The 26,364-nt window shown below is 35.7% G+C and overlaps 1 protein-coding gene and 1 pseudogene across 4 annotated transcripts in view; one reads left to right on the top strand and one right to left on the bottom strand.

Moving 5' to 3' along the window:
* Lcor (ligand dependent nuclear receptor corepressor) overlaps nucleotides 1–26,364 on the bottom strand; it is a 104,446-nt gene that overhangs the window by 50,700 nt on the left and 27,382 nt on the right. For 3 of the 4 annotated variants that reach the window (XM_055629974.1, XM_055629978.1, XM_055629977.1), the window contains exons 3-4: nucleotides 7,637–7,702; nucleotides 7,114–7,193 (exon numbers count right to left, since the gene is read on the bottom strand). In XM_055629974.1, coding sequence (XP_055485949.1) covers nucleotides 7,114–7,193; nucleotides 7,637–7,702 — 146 coding nt within the window. Of the gene's footprint in view, nucleotides 1–7,113; nucleotides 7,194–7,636; nucleotides 7,703–26,364 lie in introns of those variants that run through there. The other variant, XM_055629976.1, reaches the window with a different exon arrangement.
* LOC129665180 (60S ribosomal protein L30-like) lies at nucleotides 10,391–10,833 on the top strand (annotated as a pseudogene).

Here is a 26,364-nt window from a genome sequence, read left to right as displayed (position 1 = left end):
ACACACACACACACACACACACACACACACACACACACACACACACACACACACACCATTTTCTTAGCTTCTTAATAAAGCAAAACCTGAAACCTCATAAACTCAAAGAGAATGGTATCAGAAAGAAAATGAATATCCTGTAGGCATCTATCTTTTGGAACCTTTCAAAGGAACTCTACAGAAACTGAATTTTAATGCAGTATTCAAACTCAACCTTTGCTGTGGATAGTTTTCTTCCATTATACAAGTAGAAGCTATTAAAAAGCATTAAAGATAAATGCAAGCCACCCTCAGTTAGTAATGAGAGTTTCTACTTGTAAATTCAAAGCTGATATTATTCCCAATCTTCATTCACAAACCAACACATCAGAAGATCTTCTGAAATTTTTACCCATTCTCCTCTTGTGCCCACGGTCATTTTAAATGCTAGGATATAAAACTGTCCATTTGAGATAACAGCATTATAAAGTCTAAGCGTTATGAACTCCTACAGCACCGTACCTGTGCCACTAGAAAGCACAGGTTTTATATATCTTTTATCTATTTCTTAATTCCTCCATTGATCAAAGTACTATCTGTGGGAGCTAGAGAGATAGCTCAATGGTTGAGGACACTAACTGCTCTTTAGAGGATCTAAATTCAATTCCCTACATGATAGTTCTCAAACCAATTGTAACTCCAGTTCCAGGTTATCCAACCCCCCTCTTCTGGCCTCTGAGGTCACCTGCACACTTGTATGCCTACAGATACACATAAATAAAATTGTTTCAAAATTAAATAGAAAAACCAAACACAAACATAATAATCGAAGATGCAAATAAGAGCGGCAAGATGCCTCAGCAAATAAAAGCTGCTTTCCTCCAAATCTGAGGACCTACATGATGGAGAGAAAAACAACTCCTACAAGTTGTTCTCTAACACGCTCATGCCCCAATAAATAAATGTAATAAAAAAATTTAAGGAAAATACAAATGATATTATAAAGAACATAAATGTAATACCAAAATAAGGATTAGAGAAGAGAAATAAAAAAAAATCTCACACAATATAGGGAAAAGAACAAAGAGAAAGATAGTTTGTCTGTAAACACCCAGTGCTTGGCAGGCAGAAAGAGTTCTAGTTCAGCCTGATCTGCACAGAGTTAAAAAACAAACAAACAATAAAACCTTAGAACCTTCAAAATGTCTCACTTTTTATGCTAACAAAAATGTAACATTAACAAGAATAATTTTTATTTAATAAAGACTTTAATTTTTCTTGCTTAAAAATACAATGGTGAATGAAGTCATTTTATCAATTAATTTTCTTGAAATTATTTTTTTGTTGTTAGTATGGCTAGAACAGTGAACAGTAATCTAAATGAGGAAGTTTTATGAACAAGTTAGAGGGCAATATTCTTAATGCTTAAGGCATGCTTGCCACGTTGAATCACTAACAACCGTGACTTCTAGAGTTACACTGAGTGTGTACTAATTCCCCGCACTGTTTTATTGTTAATTTCCTGTTGTTTTTTTACAGTCTTGCCTTATTCAGCCATTCCCTCCTGATTTTTTAACCTTTAATTGTGTGTGTCTGTGCGTCTGTATACAGGTAATATGCACATGGGGGAGTGGGCTGTGCCAATAGTCCAGAAGAGAGTGCTGGATCCCCTGGAGCTGGTGGTCTTCCATGAGTGCTGGAGTGAACATGGGTCTTCTGTAAGAGCAGTATAAAATATTAACTACTAACGCATATCTCTAGCACCTTATCCTGTCTCAATTTCTTTCTCTGTAGCTTCTTCTAAGAATATAAATAATACTCGAGCTTCTATCATGATCCAAAAACCTTGTCAATATCTTTACCTATACATTCTCTGCTCTTGTTTTCTTCATTACTCTTTTCAGGCACTTGAAAGATTAGTAATATCTTTACTACTTAAGAAATAAGTAATATTCATTACTTAACACCCACAATACCTACTTTCTCATTAATGCTGTCAGACTTAATAGTCTAACTCCCATAATTAGTAATCTTGGCATGTCATTTTCTCAAGAGCATATTTTAGGGCACTTGTTCACCTCATTTAATGTCCATTCTATTCTGAGAAATGACCCAGAGTTAGAAGAGTAAAAACAACAACAGACCCTTTAACTTTATTACATGTGGAACCTGGAAGATAACTTGATGCAAAGCAGACAATTTTTATTCTATTGCTGTTCTTTCCAATTTGATTTTTTTCTACTTCCTAAAATTAAAGTCCTCTGAAAACCTCAAAGATTTATCTTCCTCAAAGATATCATTTGCTTCAAAATACTCCAAGTTTTCATCCTGTATACTGTATTCCAAATCCATGTACACAACTCTTATGCACTGGGTTTTTTTTCAATTACATGCTTACTTTCTGTATTGCTTTCTGGGTGACTCACTGGGTTGCTTCACCTCTCTGCCCTTCCTTAAAAGTCATCTGAGCTTGGATGCTGAAGCTGGCATCACTTCTTTTTCCTTTATTTGCATCCACTAAGCATTTACATAATCTCCAAGTACTGGTAATGTTTTAGTACAGATTCACTCATTTCCTGTGACTCTTCAAGTTAAAGATCCTAGTTCAGGTTCATTTTCTGAGTTATTGCTGGATCCTGTGATTTTCTCACTATGAATATCTCTACCACACACTAAAAAACAACTACTTAAATCAATGGCTTTAAAGTACAGTTTTCTTTTCAGGTACAAATTGGGTTCTATTTACTCAATAAAGCAGCTCCAGTAACATCTATTATAATTATTATCTACATTCTCTTGTATTATCCAGTAGCTCTAAAAATACTTATATGAGAATGGGGATTTTGTTCTTAATATTTCCTACCTGGGATTACAGGTATTATGCCACCAACATGTCCATCTTATGCCTAAGAAAACTTTTTGAGTGTTAAATGCCAGGTATGAGACAGGATTGGGAGTACAAAGCCAGCCTGGTCTATATAGTAAATCAAAACAAAACAAACAAACAATAAAAAACAATACCCATCCCCCAAAAATATTTAAGAAGCTGATGAGTAAGTGATGAGGAGGATTATGAATATATTATTGGTAAATAGATACATTCAAAATATACATTAATATAACTTTTCAAATTTATGGAAACTCTCAGCTTATTTAGTAAATACACAGAATACTTACTTTGGCCCAATAAATAGAAAAGAGAAAGTTGCAAGCAAGCCAGGAAGTCAGGGACTAACTGATTCCCAGCACAGATAAAACCAGTCATTTTAAACAAAATTAAGCTCCTTTACCCTTATTTTCTCTCTTTCTAAATAATTCCAAATTCTGCTTAACTCTTCCTCTCACTTTCAATATTTCTACTGCTATTTTTTGTTAACAAACTGGATTCATACCAAATACAAAGTTGAAATCTCAACTATGTGGCTTTGCCTGTAACAATCTCTGACCCTTCCTTTCCCTTTTCTTATTAGAATCTCAGGATTGCTTTGGGAATTAAACTATAACACACAAAAAAGCATTGGCAAAGAGGATGTTTCCAAGGATGGCTATCTTCACCTATAAATTATATTCTCTAACCTCTGTGCTATTTTGCTAAAGTAGTTTCTCTTATTGGTGATTTTACTTTTCATAGTTTAAGTTACCCACGGTCAACTGTAGTCCAAAACTATGAAATGCAAAATTCCAGGAATAACTCTCAAGTTTAAGTGTGTGCTGTTATGTGTAGCATAGTGAAAGCTCAAGCTGCCTCACCTGGTCCAGTGTGTACATGCTATACATGACTGCTACTGTTAGTTACCAAATGAACTGCCATGCTACCAAAGTGCTGTCTATAGGTAGCCTGTATTTTACTAACTGTTCCCAAGACACTAATGTAGTAAGGTTGGAAAGTCCAATATGCCATAAAATACTTCATGTAAGTGAAAAGGTGAAAGTTCTTAACATTACAAGGGTAAAAAAGTCCTATGCTGGGCTGGAGAGATGGCCCAGAGGTTAAGAATGGGTATTAACTCTTTCTGAGAAGCATCTGAATTTGATTCCTTGCACCTATTACATCAAGTGACTCACAACTGCCTGTAACTCCAGCCCTGGGGATCCAATGCCTCTGGTCTCCACTGCCACCCCCAAACACACATATATACTCATGATTCTTTAAAGAATTTGTAGGCTGAGACTGCTAAGAAATCAATAGGGTTAAAGAGATGGCTCAGTGGTTAGAACACTTATCTTGCAGAGGATCTAGTTTCAATTCCCAGCACCCACACTGCAGCTCACAACCATCCAGTTCTAGAGGATCCAGTGTCCTCTTCTGACCTCAGCAGGCACAGGCATGAACAGGATGCACAGACATACATGCAGGCAAAACACTGAAACACGTTAAAATGAATTAAATAAATCTTTAAATTAAAAAAAAAAAAAAACACCTCAATAGAGTAACAGCTTAGCTTAATCTGGGAAATTGTAAGGGAAAGTATAATGTATGCTGGTTTTGCCAAACAGCCATGATACATCAAAACGCTTAGTTATGGCAGAAAAGGCATTAAATTGATAAGTAGAAGCCATAAAGAGGAAGTGTTCTGATTGTTACAACTTTAGTCACTATCATTAACCTCCTACTGTGCCTAATTAAAAACTATATGCTTTTATACAAGAAAGAACATTCTGTATACAGGACTTAAGACTAGCAGTGACCTTTAGCAGAGGTCTTAGAATACATTTCTCCAGAAAGAGGAACCACTGCAAACTATAGGTGAATACCAGTTCTATTTCCCAAAGAGAGCTAACTACTTTGTAAATTTTTTTTTACCTGCATAGGTAAATACAAAGGCTGTATTTATATTATCTATTCTAGCAGCCTATTATTCACAAAAATTTCCACTAGCTCAAATTAAACAAAACAAAAAACACAACATACACCTCTTTCTCAAACAAGCCATTGCTTCTGCTTTTTCCAGAGATACTCTAGATTATCTCATCATTAACCTCAAAATCAAGACTCTAGCAGCATGCACAATACTGTTACATATTTCTCCTAGTTTTACAGATATAAGCTTCAAAGCACTAGGTTTATTTCTAAACTCTAATCTTTTTCAGATAAGATGTAACAAATGTCTGTACAGAGTCCCAGGACATAATCATTTCAATCTAATATAACAAAAGCTTTGTATAATTTTTTTTTTTTTACATAGGCTCCTTCATTTCTGTTTTCAGTACTGGCTGGCTCTCTTGAAAACAAACAAAACAAACAAATCAAGAAGACTATATAGTGCCAAATGAAGAAATCAGACTCTTAGAACCAACTGAGTTATAAAACAGAAATACTTTCCCCATCTGGAGAGATGGCACACTGAGGCAGGTGAACAATAGGACACAGGTGGAGTCCAAGGGCTCCCTGGACAGCTAATCTGGGTAACCACAGAGACATCCAGGGAGAGAGACTTTGTTTCAAATTACAAAGTGGACAGCAACAGAGGAAGATATCCAAAGTCAACCCTCTGGCCTCCATATGTGATACACACATAAGTGAGTAAACCTCTACACACATGTATATGCCCCTCCCACACAGAAATATTCAAGTTAAAAAGCCAACTAAAAAAACTGCAAAAGTACAATTTAAATGATAAATTATTTCATGTCTTATTGACACAGTATTTTGTCCTTATATATTAACAAAGAACTCTCAATCATATTTTGATAACATACTATAACTGTTACTTAGCAGAGAAAGGTTCTATTCCCAATTATAATATGAAAAAACAACTGTTTCTCCTTCTCTTCTACCACAATTCCTATTAAATGATTTGCTCAATAGTCAGCATCCACGACATACATACATAAACGCAAACACATGGAATTTTAACATCAATTCCATCTATAGGCTACTCTTGACAATGCTGCTTTATTCTGCAATCTTTCAAAACCAGTAAATTTCAAAACAACCTTTTCATTAATTTAACAAAATATACTACTGTGGATAGTAGCAGCAACAATTTTTTCATGGTGAAAACAAGAAAAAGATGTCACTAATATATGTAAGAAGTTCTTAAACCACAACATGGCACTCAGATGTTAAAAGCTACTTTTCCACCATAAGCAGTAAAATAGTAGTAGACAGAGAAGATACATGGTCATCTTCAGCAACTGGAATAAAGGCAGGAACAAATAACCAAAACTTTCAGAAAAGGGGAAGCAAAACAAACCATAATATCAACTGACAAGTAACTGGTCTAAGTTACATTTACTACAATAATATGAAGAGGTGAAACAGCAACAGGAGCATGTATGCACCATTCATAGGACAGTGGAAGGATAAGAAAAAAGCAAGAGATTTTCAAGTTATAAAAATTAGGAAAAGAAAAAGCGTTTGTTCAATATAAATCATGTTATTTCAGCAGTTCAGAAATAATACTAGGGCTGTGGACTACAGTGATGACCATGGAGATTAAAAAAAAATCAATTGGAGTAATTAATAGAAGTTTGCCAATAAACTATAGTATAAAGTAGAAAGAAGAAATAAGAATGTTTCCTAGGCTTTGCAACAGAAAACTGTGGCAAACAGGATACCAGAAAAACAAGGTAAGGCTGTAAAACCAGTACTGAGTTTTCAGTAACTGAAAATTTTTCCAGAGCAAAATTCTTTCTTTCCCTTTCTCTCTCTCTAAGACAATAAAACAGAAACCCAAAGTTTAAGTTAATTTCCAAATAATGATAAATACCTGGCACTCATAGCCAGGTATTTATAAAGAAACATTTACAAATATAAACTTCTGAGTCTTAAGTCTACATAAGTTATCTTTTTTGTACCACAAATGACTTCTATTTCTTGAATTACCATACACTTTATATTTAAGATAAACATAACAATTTGAAACCAAGTAAATTCTTCTGTCTATATATATACATAAGAGAATGTGTATTGGAATATAAGATTTCTTAATAGGCTAATCAACACACCAGAAACAGTATAAACTGAAACGCCAACTACTATCAACTACTATCAAATCTTTTAAAAGAAGGAAATCAAATTTTCCTTTCCCTGCAAATCCACCAATAAAATGACTAAAATGACTCTTTTTTTTTTTTTTTTTAAGAAACTAAAATACCACACTAGACATGTTTCCCAAGCTTCTTGGTTACCTTTACTTTATCTCTTCTCAAGCAACAGAACAGACAATTTTCATCAAAAGCCCAATCAGAAATGCTTTCAGGTTCACACTCTGCAAAAGTAAGAAAAACAAGTTTTAATACTTATAAAACAGAATTTTTCAGAAAACAAGTCAGAGTTAACTTCAAAATATGTAGTTTAATAAAATCCTCATTAAAACTAGATGTTTCACATTTATCTCTAAAGTCGTGTTTTAAGCAAACTCAGAATTTCACAAACAGGAAAATGTGTGCTCTACTACTACAGCCATCCCTTGAAATTCTTTCTACTATGTCCTCCCAGCCACTTCTATTTTAAAATTCTAAAAAGAAAATTCTTCACTCAATTTCTAGCTGCTCATTAGTTAATTATGCTACCTATACATACACTAACAGTATACACGAAACACAAACATGCTGATATGAATGCAATTTAACCCTCACTACACTGAGTAAAGAGATAAATTCCCAAGGTGTTAACCACAAAGACTGTGAATACCAGAAATATTTTGAATACCTTTATATAAACTGAGATCTTTTAATAACGCAGGTCCAAACAGCCCTTCAAGAATATTTTCAAATCCTGAAAGGATTAAAAAAAAAAAAAAAAAAGAGTAAATAAAATCCATCATCACAATATTCACTGAAAAATATTGCTTTCTTCTGGTTCTCAGATCTAAATAGGGGTGTCTGCATTTGTGTTAATGATTAACCCAACAAAAATTCAAAGTACATCCAATAACAAAGCAAAAACAAATAGAAACTTGAAACAACCAATGAAAAATATGGAAATTTGTGGTCTCTAGTTGTTCAACAAAACATTATAGAAATTAGCATCCTAAAAAGTGCCTTCCCAATGAAGTATTATGCTTCACAACTTCCATAAACTTTCTAGAATAATCTAAATAGTCCCCCTCTTTTATGCACAAATTTCTCTCAGGTCGATAGTTTTCTAAAGACAATACTCAAAACAGTTTCCTCACCCCTCACAATAGTTTAGAAGGAAAAGGCCTATATTACTTTACAACACAATATTAACTACTTGATGGTTCCTTTTTAAAGGTAAAACTCACTAAGTACATAAAGAGAAAAGAATGAGAAAAAAAATCACACAGCTGTACAAAACTGTTTAAAATTATTGTATCCTTTACCAGTGTGAAAGAAAAAGAAAACCAAGTTTTCTGACTACATCAAACATTGCCATGTACTTAATGAAAGACAGTTTAAATGTCTTGCTTGCTGTTGTGGGTTGTTAAGAAAGAGAAAAACCTAAATTACTAGAATCTGCAGTGGCTTTAAAAAAAAAAAGAAAGAAAGAAAGAAATTGTCAAGGAGCTCACTATAAAGTTCAAATACTTATTGCAAAGGATCTGAGACTTCAAATGCTCTTTAACTGTGACCTTTAGAAAGAATTAATGTCACGCACATTCGGTACACATTATTACTTTTCAAATATATAGAAATATCAAAGAATTTAGAAAGCAAAAGAGGACAGAAAAGATGGCCTTTAAGGGCTGGAGAGATGGCTCAGCTTCTCCTCCAGAGGACCAGGGTTGATTCCCAGCATCTGTACGTGGGCTCTTAACTGTCACTTAGTAACACAAGACCCAGGGGAGCCAATGTCCTTCTTGGCCTCCAAAGGCACTGCATGCACATAATACACAGATACACAGGCAGGCAAAGTACAAGTACAATTAAAATTAAAAGAAAAAAAAGCACTATTTTTGTTCAACTGACAATAAAAATAACATTGCAATTCAAATGTTTTTACCCTACTTCCTATTAAGTACAGTAAATGCTGAAATTTATAGTGTTCACAGGGTTGATTTTTATATTATTTGAAACTGTAACTTTTTGTTTCATTATTAGAAAGCATTTATTTTTCAAATTTATTTCTTGATATCAAAATATTCCAAAAGTATTAGCAAAATTAAATTACTCACTAATCAAAGAGCTGCTTGTTATTTACCTAATGTAATTAATTTCTGTGTCTAACATTAGAAAAGAACAAAGGACTTGAGTAGGGGCTGTGGAGGTAGAGAGATATAATAATGAGGATTAATGGCTAGATATTATCTATCTTTGACCCTGGAAACTATATATTCTCATTAACATCTAACCTCTGCTCCTTTAAGTAAATCTCAAAAACCAGTCTCCAACTGTTAAGTCCTCTTACTTTACAGAAAGGAATTTTTATTTTTATGAGTGAAAGCATTTCAGTATCTTAAAAAGTATTAAACTAAAAACCCAGCTAATGAAAATTCTTTCATAAAGAATATATCTAATATTTTCACCTGGGTTTATACAAACTAATCACAAATTCCAAATTTCCATAGTAAGCAAAGCTTTATTTTTGAGATAAGGTTTCTGTGTATAGGCCAGGAAGAGAATGCTCTCGGACCCACCTGTCTCAGTCCGAAGAGTACTATGGTTATAACTGTGGCCAGCATGCCATGGCAGTGCTCTAAGCCTCAATTTTCAGAAAGAAAAAATGTAAATACAGCCAAGAAATACTAGGAAAGTAGAAAGGAAGGAAGTCAACAGCTTTGTGAGATGATAATTGAAAACTTACAAAGAATAAAATCTGAAATAGTTCAACTGAGGAAGAATATCAGTAACCATTAGCCAAAAAAAACAAAAAAAAAACAAAAAAAAATCAGATCAAAAAGCGGGGAGTGGGAGGGGCTAGGCAGTGGTGGTACGCTCCTTTAAACCCCCTCCCCCCAAAAAAGCCAACAAACAAAAAGAGCGGTGTGGGGGGGTGGGAAGCACTCGCTGAATATGATGCATGCCTATAACCAGCACTCAAGAGGCTAGTGAGAAGTAATGCCACAAGTTCAGAGCTATACTACAGAGCAAATTCCACTCCCAAACTGAGCTACTAAGTGAAGTTCCTGTATTAGGGGAGGACAATGAAAACAGACAAAAATAAGTCAGCAGTCAACAACGTAACAACAACAAAGCTAGTCACAAAATATCTGGCCACAACTAATTTTGTTCTAAATAATAACCATATACAAGTTATTTCTCTTCTGTTCACACCTGCCACAACACATTGAACTTTACACATATGTACTGCATACCATAAACCCACATTTTGCTGTTCTCTGTTCACTGATGCTAACACTATTCAGTTTTACTAATAATAAATACTGAATTTATCAGTCGCATAGCAACACAGAATTATCTTACATGCTATCCTTGACATTAACAAAAGGCAAGTAAGAACAAAGACACTCAAAACTTCATACCATGGTTTCACAGAAAAGCCATGAGAATGGTAACAAAATTCCACAAAGAATAAATACTGGGCTCCCCAGCCAAGATGATCTTGTTTGGGAGCCTTCCCATACCTAAGGCAGGAAGATTGTAGCTGCAAAGAAGATGAAAAAAGTCTCTGGAGTTGATCAACTCTAGGCTCCAACTTGTTAGAAAAGTGGAAAGTATGTGCTGGAGTACACACAGACACTGAGAATGGTCAGGCAGGGCTGCGTGAAATTGGTTATCCTCTCCAACAGCTGCCCAGTTTTGAGGAAATCTGAAATATGATATTACGCCATGTTTGCCAAAACTGGTGTCCATCACTACAGTGGCAATAATATTGAATTGGGCACAGCATGAGGAAAATAATATAGAGTATGCATACTGGCTATCATTGACCCAGGTGGTTCTGACATTACTAGAAACATGCCAGAACAGACTGGTGAAAAATAAACCAGGCGAGTTTTCCTTTAATAAAACATTACCAGTACTCCTTTTTTAAAAAAAAAAAAGCCTGTTAACTCCAACTGTGTGCTTGTGCCATCCCAGTAAGTTTCAGAAGGCTCCAACTATGGACCACTAGCAAGGAAGATCTTTAAAAGGAGTTTTAGCGGTTGAATTTGTAGGTGTTTGAGGGCTTATTTTTTGTTTGAAAAGATGAACTCAAGCCAAGATTTCAGACAAATAATGAGCAAGACATTTCCCTTCCTACATATCCACTGAACAGCCTGAAATGTATAGAGTTAGAGAGAAAACTCAAGAAAAATGGTTGGACAGCAAAAATTAAGGATTTGGTCACTAATCAGAGTTTATTCTTATAAGAAACATGGAATCACTCAGGATTAAAATTCTTTCTACAGCTGACATGGATGGGGTTTGTATTACTTGAAGCAAAATATAAACTGTAATTCAGGTCTTACTCTATGGGCTTAAAAAAGTTGACTGAAGTTATCCTTATTGCATTATCAATAAACTTTATTTATGCTACTGAAAAAAAACACTGAATAGACAAGCCATGCAATCATATTCAATTACTATGATTTTAAAAGTTCCTTTATGTAAACTATTATACATTTTAAAACCTGTCTCAGCGGATTTGACTACTTTCCAAGAAGTCCTAATCAACATCACAACTGGTCTCGAACCCAGTCTCCAAGTCTATTCACTACGACTTACAGTGTCTTCAGAGTCTATTTAAAACATCAAGCCAGTAATAATGAATTGCTTCTTTACAGCTCACACTGCCATAAGAAAGAAGAACAAACAAGCCCTCCCTGCAACCCACTTCCAGCAATAAAATTATTTTATAATCTGAAACAATCTCCTTTTTCTAGGGCATTTCATAGCACAGTTCTGGTCAGATTGTTTTGTTTCTAATTTTAAACTGTGATCAATAATCCTTTCTCTTTACTAATATTTTCTCATCTTTGTATTTCACTCTTGCTCAAATAAAAGTATCTTTCTCCTTTAAAGTATTCTTCAAAATAAAGTTATTTTCTTAACCAAAATATATTAACTGAGAACCTACAGTGGCCCGCAGCAGAACCTGAATTACAACAGTGAGCAAACACAATGTCAGGTGCTCTCCTGGAGCTTTGGTTTCTACTGTTCTCACCCTCAGATTACTCCGATCCTTTCCCCTTTTAAACAGAAAAGCCAATTGCCAAAATCCTGTTTTCATATGTGCAAGCCATATAAAACACTGCACACCTATTTTGTAAAACAAAAATTGTTGCAAGCTATCTAAATCCTCTGGATCGATCTTTCTTTTCCTGTGTTTTTACCTTTCTTCCCAATTAAAGTTAATGTTCCAGAGGTCTTAGGAAGCTTTTTCATTTCCTACAATGCTCTTAAACTACAGGTTCATAAACTTCATTTTTAGGCTCTGATTTCCTCACATAATTCTAGAAAACAAGACAACCTAACATTTCCCACAAATTCTTCCCTTCGATCTGAATCACAATCTCTATTATTTTTATTTCTAACCAAAGGATAAATTATGTAAATTATGAAAAATAATATGGCAAGAACATATCAAATACACAGCCAATTAAGGTCAGCAATGATCACTTGTTTGCTTTTAAATAAGTATCAATCTTGAAAATATTTTACTAAAATGAAAAGGGCCAGGAGATGCAACACCTGTGAACAATATAAATGTAGGTGGTTCTCATTAAATGTGAGACTGTACAAATCATCCTTCATGGAGTGTCTCTGTATACTGAGACTAGACTGGAGAGATGGTTCAGTGGTTAGAAGTACTTGCTGCTCTTGTAGACTCCAGATTCAGTTCCTGGCACCCACTCTGAGGCTTACAACTGTTTAACTCCAATTTCACAGGATCTGATGCACCAGGCACACATGTGGTGCACTTAAGACACATGCAGACAAAACAACATATATATAAAATAAAATCTTACTATATATGCTGCTATAGTATCAAAAGTAATCTACATATTCAATGCAATCCCCATCAAAATTCTAATAACATTCTTCATAAAATTAGAATGAAAAGGTCCAAAAATTCCCAAGGAAGCGAGAGAGACCACAAATAACCAATGCAATCTTAATCAGGAAGAACAAACACTATTGGAGGTATCACAATACCTAACCTCAACTGACAAATAGCATTGTGCTGGCACAAAAACAGACACTTAGACCTGGAACAGAAGACCCAGAAATAAAGCAACACAGCTGTGGCCACCTACTTTTTGACAAAAGTGTCAAAATATATACTTAATTAAAAATATATATACTTAAAATATATATATATACTCAATTAAAATATATACTTAATTTAAAAATATTCAATAGCAAAATGAAATAACATCTTTATCTACTACCCCATACAAAAATCAATTCAAAATAGATGAGTACTTTAATTTAAAGCCTCAAATTCTGAAACTTTTAGGAAAAATACTTCAAAATATAAACATATGCAAGAACTTTTTCTGCATGGGAATCCAGTACTATAGCACAAGAAAATAACCTCAAGATTTGACTAGTGGAATTATATAAAACTAAAAAGGTTTTGCATTAACACAGGAAACTACCAACAAAATAAACAAACTCTAGAAGCTACATTTCAGACAGGGGCTTAATATCTAGAATACAAAATGAACTGCAAACCAAACCAAACTGCCAATCACTAAATGGGAGAATGAACTGTTCATTCTCTGTAAATTAAAACTATTGAGGGTTGGTCTGGTGCTGGGAACACAAATGTTAAATTCTGGGCCCCGAGTGCTGGTTAAAGTCCAGGCGAGTACTTTCTCACATACGTAGGTCAATATTCTGTAAACTTTGCATCCCAATATTCTCTGATTGATTAAACAAAAGAGGCTGGACAGCCTATAACTGGACAGAAGAGAAGTAGGCAGAATTTTGGTTCCTGGGTTTGTGGAACTTGGTTCCAACAAGGCAAGAGTTGAGAGGATAAAGAAGGGAAAGATGGAAAAGTATAATGTGGCCTGCGGGAGCAGATCCAGCCTAGACGGAGGACATATTGGCAAGTAACGGGAGTGCAGTTGGGAAGTAGGCAGACTAACATGTAAAATTAGTTTAAATAAATTAGTATGTCTCTGACTTAATTATTGGGAAAGTAGTTGAGTCATAGTAGAGCCTTTTAGAATTAATAAATATTTCACTACATAAAACACTGAAATTCCATCTCACTCCAGTGAGAATAGCTATAGTAAATAAATAAACAAAACAGAAGAAACCAAACAAAAAACAAAACAAAAACCCTAAGAATTATGACAAAACAAACAAAAAACCCAAACCAAATCAACAAGGAAAAAACCTACATTCAGCTGGGCAGTGGTGGTGCAGGCCTTTAATTTCAGCACTAGGGAGGCAGAGGCAGGTAATCTCTACAAATTTGAGGTTAGCCTGGTTTACATACTGAGTTCCAGGACAGCCAAGGCTATACAGAGAAACCCTGTCCCAAAAACCAAAAGAAACAAAAAACCAAAAGAAACAAAAAAACCAAAACAAACAAACAAACAAAAAAATATTCACTGCTGGTGGGAGAATAAGCATAACATCTATGAAAATCAGTACAAGTTTCTCAAACAACAAAACAGAACTACTGTATATATCACAGATAACACTATCTCACAACCAGACATACACCCAAAGAAGCTTACATCCTATCAGAGATGCCTGCATGTCCAAGTTTACTCTGGTTCTATTCACAATAAAAAGAAAATGGAATCAGTCTAGATAGTCATCTACTAATATACAAATTAGTAATTTATAAATAAAAATGTAGCAAAGAAAAATGAAATTGTGAAACTTGAAGGATTAATCTGCAAATTAAGTGAGGTAGCCCAGGTTTAGAAAGGCAAACAATACACGTTTTGTTTCATACATGGACATGTGCTCCTGTGCGTGTGTGTGTGTTGGTACAGATTGTGAATCTAGAGAGGGGACCAAGAAGAACAAAAGAGATAAGAAGGAAGGAAGGAAAGAAGTCAAGAGAACACATATAACATGAAATCAGAAAGGGGAGGATGACTGGGGTGGGAAAGGTGTAAGACAGGTAGATAGGGAAGAACAATGGGACAGGATCAAGAACAACAACACTTTATAAAAATGCTACAATGAAGCCTATTACTTTGTATGCTAATTTAAAAATTAAAAAATAGTGCTGGAGGGATAGTTCAGGGGATAAATGCACTGTCTATTCTTCCAGAGGCACTAGTTCTGACTCCCAGCACCCACATACCAAACCTCTGCAACTCCACTGTCAAGGGATCCCAACACTCTTAGTCTCCTCAGGCACCAGGCAAGAAAGCAGTGCCTAGGCATGTATGTAGGCACAACAAAGCAACCATACACATAAACTTGACATGTGTATGACTGCATTTTTTAAGTCACCAAGTCCTCAAGTCAGTAAGAATTCTATTCCTAAAGTCCATTCAAATCCACTTTCTCAAGATGGTTCCTAAAGGTAAAAGCACTTGAGTCAAGCTTGATGGCCTGCATTCAACACCATAAACTCATAGTGGAAGAAAATAAAGTTGTTCTTTGACCTCCGCATGTATGCTGTTGCCTGTTGCGTGAGCCGGTACTCATACATACACACATCAAACAAGAATAAAAGTTCAAGTGCATTTTGTCTTTCCTGTCCCTGATTTTTGACTGCTACTATTCTTTTCCCCAACAGCAGCAGTGTCATCCATGGTAACAGTAGTAATCATTAACTAAAGTCCATCCTCATTTAGTCTAATGTAGTGGTTCTCAACTTCCTAATGCTGCGACCCTTCAATACAGTTCCTCATGTTGTGGTGACCCCCAACAATAAAATTATTTCCATGCTACATAACTGTAACTTTGCTACTGTTATGAACCGTAATGTAAATATATGATATGCAGGATATCTGATATGTGATCCATGGGGGCCTCAAGCCACTGGTCTAATATAAATCTGCCTGAAAGTACTTCATTATCCATCAGAACAGACTCTGCAGAGGTATATTTGAAACAAGTACTATTATTATCTAGTACAGGTAAAGAAAACTGCAATCAAAATAGCAAAACATTTCAGTCTACCCATTTCAACATCCTTTTATTTGGTGTGTGTGTGGGGGGGGGGTGTTTAAACAGGATCTCACTGTATAGTCCTCCCTGATTGGCCTGCCTCTGCTTCTTGAATGCTAAACTTAAGGGTCTGTGCCACCACACTTAGCTCACCATCTTATTATTTCTCTACTAGAATCCAACCACACTGTGATTAAACTTCATTCTTTCTAGACTTTCCACTGGCAATATTGAAAACTTGAAATTACATCCAAGGTCTTGAGCCTGCTCCTATTGTTACCTTTTAGACATGACCCCTCCTTCCATCACTTTCAGTCTACATAAACTATGCTCTGACTGCGATTCATAAATCATCACAGACATATCAGTACTGCCGTACCTTCTGAAAAATGACATGTCCTTCGACTATAAAATCCTTTCTTCAATCTTCAATCTAGTTAAACACAACATACTCTTACCTTACAAGGCGAAGTTTGAAATATCCTCACCAGTGCTGAATTTGTACTATATACAATAAAATATCTTAGGGTTTCTATTGCTATCTTAAACAATACAACCAAAAGCAACTTGGGAAGAAAGTGATTCATTTCACTTACACTTCAAATCACATTCCATCACTGAAGGAAGTCAGGGCAGAAACTCAAGGAAGGAACCTGGAGGCAGAAACTAAAGCAAAAGCCACTGAGGAACAGACTTGCTCTTCATGGCTTACACAGCTCGCTCTCTTATACAATCAGAACCAACTGCCTAGGGATGTCACTCCCCATAGTGAGCTGAACACTCTAATCAACATCAATCAAGAAAAAGCCCTAGCTGCTTGCCCACTGGTCAATCTGCTGGGAGCACTTCTCAATTACGTTCCCTTTTTCCAAACAGGTATGTCAAGTTGACCTAAAATGTGCCAGCACAATATATTATACTTTAAATTTAATAATTTGGCACTTAATCCACAAAATTAAGAAAAAAAGAAAATGAAGTTTATTTAGATCTTAGGATCAACCTGCCTCACTGAACTACAGTCCTCAATAAAGTAAGCATTCAACAGATAAATGAATACATTAAATGAATGCAAGTGTATTCACTCTACATCCTACATCCTTCCATTTGTTCTGAGTGGCTGAGGAATTTTTATAAAACGATTTTACAATACAAATTCCATTTTGTGTGTTTAGCATAAAGACTTGCAATATTAATTAGAACAAAAAGGGCAACTAATACCTGATGGAGAGAGATGGCTTTCTGGCCCAGGTCAACCTAGTTTCCCATATCTACAGACCAAAACTAGAAACAAAAAGGGCTTTTGTGGAAACTCAGAGTTGCTTTTTATGCAACTTATTACTATATATTTTATATAATGCTGTGATCACAACAAACCTAAAAACAAACTAGGAAAAACAAAGCTCAATAAAAAACAGTGTCATTACTAAGCTCAAGAGAAAAGAACTACATGTTTACCAGCTGGAACATTCCCAAACTAATTTTATATAACTATATTTGTATGTTTTCATTTAGAGCCATGAATGAGATTCCTATGTATTAAGTGACCACAATATCAAAGATACTCAATAGCTAGGACATATGAATGTAGGTCTTTAGAAATTCAAGTGCAGTCAAGTCATTTGTTCTATTATATATGTTATATCTGTCTTCAGTAATTATTCTTAGAAAGAAGCCATTTAAATGCAAATCTTAAGTTGACTAAGGCTGAGTCAATGATACCAGGAGTTAACAATCTGTGGGTCTCAATCCCTTAGAGGACCACAGTGCTTACGAATACCATTTCTAAAGTAAAGTGTGCATGCATTCATACATTGGCCCCTCTTCCCCTGTGTATCTGTGTGTGTGTGCATGGGCACACATGCCACATGCACGTAGTTAATTTTTCTTAAAAGTAACAGAAGTATAAAGTACAACACAACAGGTAAGTATAAGATTTTAAAAAAAAGTTTTCATACTTCTTGGGGAATCATGGAGTTAACGAAAACAGAACTACAAGATGAATTATTTCCTTTGTTTTAATGAAAATAAATGGGGGTCTATGTGATTAAAAGCAGAGATAAAAATTAAACTTTCATACTATTGGAAGAAGGTTCACTTTCTAGTTCCAGCATGGCTGATAGGAGCTTTATACTTCAGAAGTTTCATTTAATTTTAGTATGACTCTATGGTATTTCAAAACTATTAATATACTCAATTCCATATTATTTTCAAGATAATTAAATATGTTCTTAAATTCCATAGCTTAAGTATTTGTAAGTTACTTAAGACAGAATCTAAAAATATACTAGAAACACTAAATTTAAAGTATTTAACAAGGTAAGTAGGGAGTCTGCATTTGTATCCATCTTTTGTTCCCTGTAATTTCAAAGGCAAGTAAATAAAACAGTAATTACACATCTTCATGATAGAAAAAATATATATCAAGGGGTTTTTTTTGGTGGGGAGTTGAAAGAACTACATAGGAAGAAAGCATTTTACACACTTATTAATTCAAAATATAGTTACAAATTAAGTTAGTTATAATGTTCAAGGAAAACACTAAGAAAGCAAATAAAAATGCACAGAAAATATGAGAAAAGGTGAGGATAAAGTTCAGCGGTAGAAAGAGTACTTGTCTAGAGAGAGGAAAGCAGGGAAGGAAAGACTGTGTGTATGTAGGGTTAGTCCTAGTATCCCAGCATTACTGAAAGAAAAAAAAAAAAACGGTAACTAGAAAGTTCAGGAGGAAGTTCATCAAAACTGAAATAGCCACACTGAAAACCAATGACAAAAAATTAATGTTTCAGAACATTCAAACTCTCCAATTAAAAGGCATATATAAGCAGAATGGATTTAGTTTTTTGTTTGTTTGTTTGTTTTGTTTTGTTTTCCCGAGACACAGTTTCTCTGTGTGGCCCTAGCTGTCCTAGAACTTGCTCTGCAGTCCAGACCAGCCTAGCCTTGAACTCAAGAGATTCACCTGTTTCAGCCTTCTGTACTGCTAGTTAAAAGGACTGGTTTTTGAGCCAAGCACAGGTATTAAAGTACTGTTATTTAAAATTTTAAAACATTATTATTATTATTTTTAATTGTGAACAGTAGACAAAAGAGAAATGGGCTGGCTGCATCTTAGATCCCTTTTTCTACAAGGGATTCACTTCAACATTTTCAGTAGATCCTTAAAACCATAAACAATACTCACTTCTTTATGTCATAGTTTTTCATATACACACACAAACACACACACAAGTTCTATAACTAAGTTTTGTTTATAAAGCAGATACAGTAAGAAATCAGTAACTAATCAGGACAATTACAGCAACATACTATATAAAGTTGTATAAATTATTTTAGTCCAAACCTCTTTCTGAATCTGTATAACTATCATTTGATGCCACTTGTTTCAGAGTGGCAAAATCCTTGGGCATACTCAATGCTTTCTGAACCCCATGTTTTAAAAATTCATTATTTCTACCAATAAATTTAATGCTTTTCCATCCTAGTCAGGAATTTCTATTATGTACTATGGCTGCCACTTGCAGTTTGAAATTCAGAGAGCAACTAGCACTGATGTCCTTTTCAATTTCATAAATAGATCTGTAGTTCTTAGGAAAATCAGCACAATTTTTTTCTTACCTACAATTTAAATAAAAGGAAGCATTTTAATGGCTTCTGTTTGGTTTACTAGAGTTGCCAGCAGCATTTGAGCTTTGGGCTCATTACTGAATAAAATAAGGGCTAAGTGAATACAGGCACAAGAATACCATGACAGTTCATTTAGTAACTCAGATGGTTACCAAAAACTAATAGACAAGTAGTGTATACAGTGTAGGAATGCTAGACCAAAGTGGGATGACATAAAATTAAATGATACTACTCAGGATGATACACACAATTTAAAACTTAATTTCCAGAATTTTCCATTACTACAGCAACTAAAATAGTAAGGTGAAAACCCTTGAGCTATGATATAAAAAGAAACAGAGATGCTGCTGTAGTCTGAATCTTTGGATGCCCCTCAAGCCCCCCTCCCCCCAGCCTTTATGCTGAAAACCTACCCAACAAGATCATGGGATTAAGAAACATGCATTTGAAGTGGAAAAAAAAAATCAGTACGTAAACATACAGGTAGGTGGGTAGATCTGACCATGGGTGTCCCTTAGTGAGTCTACTTAAGATTTCCCCTTTGAAAAGCCTTGGAAGACCTTTCCTGCCATCTTAATAACAGCAGTGACATAATAGACAGAGTTTACCAACATGTTTACTCCATAAATGCACCACAAATTCCTGTTTGGGGGCATAAAACATTTTTTAAGGTTTTTGTTTGCATAATTTTGTTTAAAGTGATTTTATTTTGAGCTGAAATTTTATTTCATCTTACTATTTATCTCAGTGGTTTCTATATTTATACTTTTATAGTGAGTTTAAATAATTATGTTCAGAGTATTTTCGTTTTATTAAAAATCTGACCTAAAAACTGAGACATTAATGTTGGTTTTGTAATGAGTCATATTGCTGATACTGTTCATTTCACTTATTCCTGATAGCATGCATTATGTTGCATTCCTTGAAAATTCATCAATTGACTAAATGTTTAGTAAATAAATAAAAAGAAGCATGCATTCGGAAAGTGATAGGTGACAATGGCAGAGCCTCATACATAAGACTAAAAGTCTTATATGGGAGGCCAAAGAGAGATTGTATACATTTTTTTGCCACATGAGGACATAGTAGAAAGGTGGTCATCCATGAATCATAAAGTAGGCCCCTACTAGACACCTAATACACTTGCACCTTTTTCTTAAGAGTTCTTATCCTCCAGAACTGTTGCCTATAAAACAGTCCATGATATTTCAGCGGAATAAAGTAAATTGGCTCCAGGACTAAGATAACACTCTTAAAAACATAGAGAGTATAAGAATTTTGAGGTACATACAGGCTTTTAAAGTATATACTGCCAAAACCAAATTGCTGTAGCTGATGCTAGTGAAAATTTAAAAGAATCAGAGCTGGGGCTGTAAGAGCAGCCGCAGTTAAGAGCACCAAAGGACTTGGGTTTGATTACCAGCACTTAGATGGCTCACAAACATTTGTTAACTTTAGTCCCAGATATCCCAAAAATCCATCTTTTGGCCTCCTAAGGCACTATGCATAGAGGTAGTACACAACATACCTTTAGGCAAAATACCTACACATATAAAATAAGAGATTGTAGACTGAGAAAAGCCACAATCTCTTTAGAGATACCTAAGCTATCAGGAACAAAATTTTGCTAGGAATAAATAAAGGCTTTTCTGATGAGGTCTCAGGAGAAAATGTCATTGAATGATGTAGGGATATATATCCTGTCATAAATGAGCAAAGAACTTGACAGAACAGGTCTATTTCTCAGTAGCTTAAGAAACAATCTGAGTGATGAAACTGGTTATGTAGCTGAGGAAAGGACTAAAGGAGAAATCTGTTTCCTCCTGACTTATTAGGGTAAAATGAGAAGTGATTTAAAGATATAACTGTTTAATTCAGTAAGAGGGAAACAATACTTAAAAGATTAGGATAATTTCTGACTGTGTACATATATTTTAAAGAAAACATTCAGCACAGTGCACCAAGGCTATCTTCAAATGGCTATCTAATACAAAGATGACTCCACCATTTAATCTTTGTGGATGAGACAATTTAGAAATCACGAAAACTGTTCTTCCCATAAGAGGATCAGAATGAAAAAGTCTCTTCAAGCACCCTCAATAGGACAGATGCTCAGCACATCTACAGAGACCTCAGACTGGTAGAGATTTGACATAATTTGAGCGTAGGGAGCCATGGGCATATATTTCAGGTATATACTCATCACAAAAGGAGGAATGCCCAAGTCTGATGGGACAAGCCTACCATGCTAGTGGGTCCAAAAAGTGTACCTACCCCAGAGGTCTCATAAGAGCATTGAGCAAAATATTGTTCTTGGGAATAAGCCAAAAAATGTTTTGCTATATTGGACTTTGTACTTATTTAGCACCTATTAGCTCTTTCACCTTTCTTTATTTCCTTCCACTTTGAATGGGAGTACCCATATCATGCCCGTCTCACAAGTGCATCTGAGAAGCATATAAAAGATATGCTGTCTCAGGCTCAAAGCTAGAAAGCATTGTTTCAGGATAAACTGTAATTTAGTCTTATTCCTACCTGATTTCCATAATATTTAGATAAGAATCTGGATGTCAGAGTTTCGGCTGATACTAACTGAAGTATCAGAGCTTCTGGGAGAAATAAATGCACCCTGAGAAAGAATTAGGGAAACTCTGGGGAAGCAATGAATGATATGTTTAACTAAAATGTTTTGTTGAAATGGTGGAAGTTTTAGAAGCTAAAACGACATAAAAAAAAAAAAAAAACCAACTAGAAAAACATTTTTTTAATAAAACATTTTTTTTATTTTATAAGAGGCCCAAGAAATACCCTCCATCCATTAACCACTTGAGAACAATGTGAAAAGAATAAAAAAAAAAAAAAAAAAAAACTCTTTCCAGATGCATACTCTGTCAATATCTTCAAGTTTCTAGTCACAAGAACTTTGAGAAACTAATCTCTGTTTTGTATACACCATCCAAATTGTGCTGTTTTGTTATAAAAGCCCAAACAGCCTAAGATAGACATTAAGATAAAATATGTTAAAGACAACGGAACGAATTTACTCTGTTCCAATTTACTCTGTTCCCGTTATGGAGAACAGAGTAAATACATTAAGAAGACCTAGTAGGGCTGAAGAGATGACTCAGAAGTTAAGAGCACTTGTTGCTTTAGCAGAGGACCTGGGTTCCAATCTCAGCACCCATGTAGCGGCTAATAACCATTTGTGACTCCAGTTCCAGGGAATCCAATGCCTCTTCTAACTCCACAGGCACAAAGAACGCGGGTGGTGTGCATACAAACATGTAAGCCAAACACACATACAGTGAATAGATCTTGTGGTGTCCCTGTACCCTCTGGTTCCTCAGATCCTTCCTCCCACTCCTCCGCAGGACTCCCAAAGGTCCACCTAATGTTTGGCTGTGGGACTCTGCACCTGCTTCAATCAGCTGCTGGATGAAGTCTCTCTGATGACGATTATGCTAGGATCCAGTCCCAGAACACTCTGCAGGCAGGACAAAATATAGGTTGAAGATTTGGGGGCTGGATTGATGTTCCAATCCCTCCACTTGAGGCCTTGCATGGTTACAGAAGATGGCTGGTTCAGTCTCCGTGTCCCCATTACTAAGAGGCTCTGCTATGGTTATTCTTGGCCCACAGAATCAACTGACCAGGACTCATGGGAACTCAGGTAGCAGGTAGGAGTCTGACCTAGGTCCTCTGAATATATGTTATGGCTGAGTAGCTTGGTGTTCTTGTGGGATTCCTAACAGTGGGAGCGGGGGCTGTCTCTGACTCTTTTGCCTGCTTGTAGGATCCTATTCATCCTACTGGGTTGCCTCATCCAGCCTTGATGTGATGTATGTGCCTGGTTTTATTGTAGCTTATCATGCCATATTTGGTTGATGTCCCTGGGAGGCTTGCTCTTGTCTGAGGGGAGGTGTGTGTTGGCGGGTGAATCTGGGGAAGAGGAGAGGTGGGGTGAGGCTGGGGAAGGAGGGAGGGAAAGGGAAATTGCAAATTAGGATGTAATACATAAGAGAATAAACTTTTAAAAAAATAATAGATGTAATTTTAAAAAAATTGCTAGGTGTAGCGATGTGCACCTTTAATACCAACACTTGGAAACAGAAGCAGGCAGTTTTCTTATGGAGTTTGAGGCCAGCCTGGTCTATACAGTGAGTTCCAGGCTAGCCAGGGATACATAAAAAGACCTGTCTCAAAAAGGAAGAAAGGGGGAAAAGGAGGCAAGAGGGAAAAGAGAATGAAAAAACCACCACCACCTAGTAATGAAATATGCACTTAGTAACAAATCCCAGAATATATGAAGAAAAATTAACAAATGAAAAGTGGCTCAATAATAATAGCTAAGAACTTCAATGCTTCATTTTCAACTAAAAGCAGACGATAAGCATGAACTAAAAAGATCCAACCTCTCTATTAATCAACTAGACTTCAAAAAAATGCAAAGAACTCACCAACCAAAAACAGCCAAATATATATACTCTTCTCAAGTGTACAGGAACATTCTCCAAGTCAGTATGTTAAGCCAAAACAAACAACTCAATAAATTTGAAAAAGATGTAAGTCATATTAAGCATCTTCTTCAACTACAATGCAATGAAATTAAAGATTAACAGAAATTTAACAAATACAAAAATTAACACATTCTTAAGCAACCAGTTAGTCCAACAAGTAGCAACAAAGGAAAGTTAAAAAGTATACAACTAAAAACAATAATGTAAAAAGAAACATAGCAACAAAAGCTTATATGCAGTCAAAGTCTTCAAAAGAAAGTTTTTATGTGTGGATATCCACGTGGATATCCAAAAATGAAGAGACATCTAAAATTAACAGCCAACAGTCCCCAATGCCTTAACACAACTGATCTTCAAATACTAGAGGGGGAGGAACAACTAAGTACTAGTAATAAGCCTAAGACCTCAGCACAACTGATGCAATGTTAGAGGCACCTGAGACCCCAACACTGAGTCCCCAAAATGGGAACAAAGCCATAATCCATCAAAGACCCAGTCCATAGTTTCAAGATCAGGGAAGTTCTTTAACATACTAACCTTCCTTTTTGGCTTCTGCAGTTACATGTTTCTCACTAACTGTTCTTGCTAACCAAAGTGTATAAACCAGGCTATATTTTTCATACATAAAAGGCAAAGTCTCAAGACTACACGATTTGCTCAAGTTCCCCATGCAGTTGCCAGCCAGCAATGAAGACTTTCTATTCAGCTTTAAAAGCATCTGTGTATTCTCTGAAGAAGTTAGCTCACAACAACACAAACAAGCAATGCAAAGAAAATAAAGAATAGGTGGGAGCTGAAGATGTAGTTTAGTGAAAGAGCCACAGCATAACAGGTAAGGCCCCAGACTAAATCAACAAGACAGCATGAACAGCAACAAACAAAAAGCAGGCTAGGTGGAGCACTGGTGGCACACACCTTAATCCCAACACTCATGAGGCAGAGGCAGGCAGATCTCTTGAGTTCAAGGTCAGCCTGGTCTACAGAATGAGTTCCAGGACAGCCAGGGCTACACAGAGAAACTGTCTTAAAAAACAAACAAAAAGTTTCTCACTTCAGGGGCTCAGGGTGCCTGGTGTAAGTTCTACATTATGTTTTTGGATGGTATATAATGGAGAGAGGGGCCACACCTGTGAGTTATTACCACTATTCAATTGTTACATTAGCAAATTGGTAACAGTGACTGGTCTCTCTGACTTCAGTTAACTACTGGAAGATAAACAATGAAGGATTATAAGGAATTATTTAATAAGAGCAGGAGGGGTGTAGAATCAGTATAGATAAGGATTAAGTATTAGATCCTCAAAAAGAACAGAAAACTGAGGTGGGTAAAAAAATATTTGTTATCAATTCCAGTTTTAGAGAAGAAATTACAGAAGGAAGGAAGGAAGGAAGGAAAGAGGGAAGGAAGGAGGGAAGGAAGGAAGGAAGGAAGGAGGGAGGGAGGGAAGGAAGGTAAAAAGGAAAAAGGGAGGGAAGGAGGGAGGAAGGGAAGGAAGGAGGGAAGGAGGGAAGGAAGGAAGGGGAAAGGAAAAAAGAGAAAGAGAGAAATAAAGAACAAAAATAATGCAGGAATTAATAGAGAAATATGTGAGAAGAGTGCAGCAAGAATGCCTTATAGTAAAGTGGGTTTGAGTAACATAAACAACAGCCCTTACATCTAACTGAGCAGTAGAAACAAACAAAGCCATTACTAGACATAAATGCTAGAGCAGAAACTAAAGAGAAAACAAGAAATCAAAAGAATACTTCTGGAGTGAAGTATTCAGCTGGCACAACTGTGTGGAGGCAAAAGACAGGGTTCTTGAAACGCTCTATCCCTAGAAGTTGTACATGCTGTTATGATAACAGAGTGTAACAGGAGCCATTGGTTTCTTCAGCCTTAGTGTTGTGGGATTCTGATGTGTAGGGAATGGGACCTGCACTCTACCATGTCCTCTTTTGGTCCTGAAGGTCTGGGATATGATGGGTAGCACTTCCTTAGCCATTTCTCCTGCTCTCTCTTGAACAGCTTTATCTGGCAGGCTGATTTGATGTTCACTGGAGAGAGCCTCTAGCTCAGCTTTGATCCTCAGTTTTCTTGCCTGCTTCCTAAGTTTAACTTTTCTAGAGACAACCAGACTGTTTATTTTTTTTAATTTTTTTATTAGACTGTTTATTTACTTCTTTTTAAAGATGAGGTCTCCCTACATAGCAAAATTACAGTTATAAAGTTGCAATAAAAATAAATTTATGGTGAGCGGTCACTACACCAGGAATTGTATTAAAGGGTCACAGCACTGGATAGGTTGAGAACCACTGG

This window comes from Psammomys obesus, unplaced genomic scaffold (genome assembly GCF_907164565.1).
Source record: "Psammomys obesus unplaced genomic scaffold, mPsaObe1.curated_primary_1811, whole genome shotgun sequence".
Classification (NCBI taxonomy): domain Eukaryota; kingdom Metazoa; phylum Chordata; class Mammalia; order Rodentia; family Muridae; genus Psammomys; species Psammomys obesus.
Note: the sequence above shows the minus strand (reverse complement) of the source record. Positions and strands in the feature narration are given on the sequence as shown.